Source organism: Echinops telfairi, unplaced genomic scaffold (genome assembly GCF_000313985.2).
Source record: "Echinops telfairi isolate 266 unplaced genomic scaffold, ASM31398v2 ScPeMD7_5868;HRSCAF=6743_0, whole genome shotgun sequence".
Lineage (NCBI taxonomy): Eukaryota > Metazoa > Chordata > Mammalia > Afrosoricida > Tenrecidae > Echinops > Echinops telfairi.
Window position 1 is genome coordinate 2,457,525 of NW_022109767.1, and position 4,551 is coordinate 2,462,075.

A 4,551-nucleotide genomic window follows, 5' to 3' on the forward strand; every position below is an offset into this window, starting at 1 on the left:
AAGTATATGCCGGGACTTCCCCAAAGCTCACCCAAAAACTGAGTTAAAAGAAATGGAGAACTATGTGATGAGATGATCTCTGTATTAGCTCCCAGTGGAATGCTTTTGGAAAACAAAAGACAGTGGGCTTTGTCGCAGGCTTTTTGAAGCCCCCTCATAGGGCTGACAGATGTTTCTGAGGACAAATTTATATGTGCTGGAAACACACCGTGTTTCTGATAACCCGGGGGCAAAAGGATGTAAAATAGGAAAACTCAACCCCAACAGTTCAGTTCTGAAGTATTCAGTTGGATAAGCTTTAAGGTTTTCCCTCTTTATTTTTGAGCCAAGATTTTAACAACACCCAAAAAATGCTTTCAATAAATCACATCAAGCTCCCTTTTCCCTTCTTTCAGAGCTGAATCGGGATGTGTGAATCTCACCTTGTGACAAAGCCCCTTAAAATAAAGTGATGATCGCCCAGTGTAGTACAAAGTTTCACCTTGGTGTGAAGCTATATGCTTTGTCAGGGCTTGCTCCCTATAGACAAGGGCCCTGTCTTCATGGCCCCACCCTTGTCTCGTAGAATCCGCCAAGCTCATTCTCATTTTGGGTAGTTTGACAACAAGGGTCAAAGTGAGCCCTTGTCGAACTAGAGAGTGGCTCAGGTCTAAGCTACTGATGACAGATGGCCTAGTTTCTCACACTTTAGGAGTCTAGATTCTGAATTCAGGGTGCCACCTCAGAGGAAGACTTTTCAGTGGTTCTGAAGGAAGCTATTTGTACCCCTTTGAGTTTCGCTTCTGGGGGATCCTCCGGGAGACCTGACCTCTCTCTGCTGACCCCTGGCTTGTTTAGTCTTTATATACAGACTGATTTAGAGCATACACAAATGATGATGGAACCACACTTCGAACTGTTTGTTTACTAGTTTTGTGTCTTTTATCATTAGTAATACCGTTTCCCCGAAAGTAAGACATCCCCCGAAAATAAGACCTACTTACAGTTTTGCCTTTTGCTGAAATATAAGGCACCCCCTGAAAATAAGACCTCCCCGAAAATAAGGCCCCCCTCGAAGCTACTGTAACTCTGGATTCTGGACCGTAGCGGTGGGCGCCGCGGGCAGCTCACTGTTGGCCACAGTGCAGCTGGAGCAGACAGGAAGTGTGAGGTCTCTTTTAATAAAACAATCAACAATAAATGTGTACCATCTTCTTCAGGGGAAAATAAAATATCCCCTGAAAGTAAGACCTAGCGCATCTTTGGGAGCAAAAATTAATATAAGACACGGTCTTATTTTCAGGGAAACAGGGTATGTACTACATATTATGTTGCCTTAGCTAATTTAATCGTATTCTTAGATATTTACATGCAGATGTTCAAAGATTGCATTTACAAAGTTATTGATAATGAAGGGCAATCATAGTAAAAAATAAAGGTATTCAACTTAGATCAGGGAAAAAATAAACAGGTATAACACTTTTGCCAGGGTCCCCCCTTTGGGACCAGAAACATCAAGTGCCTTAAGCACTTAACAATAGCCCAGGTACCTTTTCTCAAGTGACAAGTATTGACACCGCTGGTGTTTCCTGTTTGGGTTCTGGCAGGTAGATGAGCTCTATGAAGCTTATTGTATCCAAAGACGCCTCCGGGACGGTGCCAGCAAAATGAAGCAAGCCTTTGCCACGTCCCCTGCCAGCAAAGCTGCCCGGGAGAGCCTCTGCGAGATCAACCGGAGCTACAAAGAGTACACGGAGGTATGTGCTTACCTGTTCAGGTGCTGATCAGAATTGCCGGTGCCTGCCAAGAACAAGGCGCACTTCCTTCCATTAGAGAGAGACCTTTTCCTGTTTGCCTCCCTTGCGTATTGGAGGGGATCGGTGGCGTTTGTTTAATGACTCTCAGGTGACAGGCTCGGTTGTATCCTGTGGAGGGGTTTGTGCTGGGCTTCAGATCCTGTGCCTTTGGGGAACCCTGAGCATTGGGGTACACCCCTCTCATAGCACCATGCTTGTTCACATGGTGTACCTAACGACAACCATTTTCCCCACCCATCTTAGCACTCGTTGTACTGTCGTACTGTTTGGGTGTCCCTGTGAAGAGGGAATCTTTGCCACCCGTATTTCACCCATCAGCAGGGGCACCCCTGGTGGACAGGTGTCAGCAGAGCGCTTCCAAACGAAGAATGGACGAGAAAGAAGGAATTGCCGGTCAACTTCTGAGGGATCTAGCACTGAAAAACCATCCCGAACCAACCGCAGCAGGCCTCTGTCGGATGTCGGCCCGAAGATGCGCCCCGAGTTGGGAGGCCCTGGGGGGGGGGAGGGGCAGAGACAAGGAAGACCTCGGATGAGATAAATTGACACGGCGTCCGCAACAACGGGCGCAACTACAAGCACACTTGTGAGAAGGGGCCGGTGCTCCCTCCTGTTGAACACAGGGTGAACGTGAGTCCGCGGAACTGACAACAACAACAACACAAGATTTCAGATGCTTGACAGGCATTCAGCGATCAAATCATACGCTTTTTCGTGCCCCAGACTGTCTTGCACATTCTGCACAAATGAATCACAAGTGATGGTTGAAAACTTCCGGGAGCGCTCTGATTTTGGCAGTAAAAGCCCTTCTCCGTGTTTCATATTAATGTTGTTAACTGCTGTGAAGTCAGCCCACACCCACAGTGGCCCCTGTGGTACAGAACAAAATCGCTTGCTCCCTGCTTGGATGTAATCTTTATAGACTCGGATCTTCACGCCTTTCTTCCACAGAGCCACTGGATGGGTTTGAACCCGCCACTTTTAGGTTAGCAGCTGTTGCAAACCGCTTGCCCCACCGAGGCCTCCAGTCTCATCTTGATTTATTTCGGGGAGTTGAATGAACCCTGAGTTTCAAATAACTACTCGGGGTGTCAGCCTGGGTGTCAGCCCCCCTGGGTCCCAAGACTTTGTCCTGTAAATGTTTCTGCTGTGAACAGAAGTGTGCCTTCCCGGGACCTGCCTCTGGGGCCCTGGCCTATGACATGGGGGTATTCACTCCTCCTGGGTCACCTAAAGCCATTGTCTCTGATGAAATGCCTGAATTATTAAAGCAGCGCTGCTCACCGCCCATGAGCCTTGTAGGGAGATCACATTTCCTGAATGAAGTCATCGCCCATGAGGGGCTGCAGCACAGTCCCCAGAGCTGAGCATCTGCCTCTACCTGGGATTGGAGGGCTTCTCAGATTACCGTGGGGTGGGGGGGACTCTTTCTCCCATAGAGTGTCGCGTCATGGTCATGCCTTGTCTTAGCTGTCTTGTGCCGTGATTACAGAGATACAACTAGGTGTCTTTAGCAAACAGGAATGTCTTTTCTCTCAGGTCAGAAGGTTGGAAATCCAAATCCAGGGTACCAGCTCTAGAGGAAAGTGTGTGTGTGTGTGTTCTCTGGGGGAAGGTCAATGTCTTTGTGGTTTCTATCCCTTGGCATGGTCTCTTCCTCCCCCCATCTTTGTGTTCTTCCTGCCTGCATCTTAATCTACTCCTTTTATATTTCCAGAGGCCACCCTACACTAGTCCTGTCTCATCACTGGAATAAAGACAACCCCTTCAGTCCCAAGGGGGATTATAGTCACCACTGTGCTCGCCGAATGAATGCTCACTGCCGTGGAGCTGATGCCCACAGACCCTACGGGACACTGTGGAGCTTCCCCTGGGGGGTTCTGAGACTGTAACTCTCTAAGGGAGTTGAAAGCCTTTCTTTCTCCCTCTGAGCAGTTGGTGGTCTCAAACTGTTGACCTTGCGTCAACAGCCCAATGCATAACCACAATCAGGGAACCTTCTTATAATCACAGTTAAGACACACACACAAAAATCACACCCACTGCCATCGAATCAATGCTGACTCCTCACTTAAAGGAACTCACTACCAGTTTCAAACTGTTGACCTTGCGTCAACAGCCCAATGCATAACCACAATCAGGGAACCTTCTTATAATCACAGTTAAGACACACACACAAAAATCAGACCCACTGCCATCGAATCAATGCTGACTCCTCACTTAAAGGAACTCACTACCATCGAGTCAATTCTACTCATAGTGATCCTATAGGATAGAGTAGAACTACCCCTCTGGGTTTCTGAGGCTATAACTATTTACAAGAGTAGAAGCCCTCCTCATTTTCCCAAAGAGTGCCTGGTAGTTTCGAACTGCTGACCTTGTGGTTAGCAGACCAACACATAACCACTACACTACCACCCTATATAGGGCTTCTGAGACTATAAATCTTTATGGAAGCAGACAGCCTCATTGTTCTCCCAACGAGCAACCAATGGGTTTGAACCAACAACCTTGCTGTTGTTAGAAGCCCAATGCCTGACCCAAAGTGTCCTTAACCCAAGGCTTAGAGGTTAGGGTTTAGAACGCATGTTTGGGGGAAGGCAGGGGACACAGACAGTTCAATCGTATGATTTTTTTTCTCATGACCTGAAGCAGGAGGTCTTAACCTAAGCCCCACACCCACCACACCCACCACACCTGCTTCCAGAACAATGCTTTTGTAAATGCATAAAATACGTGGGCATTCAAAGGAAAC

At 47.6% G+C, this 4,551-nt stretch overlaps 1 protein-coding gene across 2 annotated transcripts in view; it reads left to right on the plus strand.

Annotated features, from left to right (window-relative positions):
• RIPOR2 (RHO family interacting cell polarization regulator 2) overlaps positions 1 to 4,551 on the plus strand; it is a 310,774-nt gene that overhangs the window by 246,687 nt on the left and 59,536 nt on the right. For both annotated transcript variants that reach the window (XM_004712480.4, XM_004712478.2), the window contains exon 7: positions 1,587 to 1,736. In XM_004712480.4, coding sequence (XP_004712537.2) covers positions 1,587 to 1,736 — 150 coding nt within the window. The remainder of the gene's footprint in view (positions 1 to 1,586; positions 1,737 to 4,551) is intronic.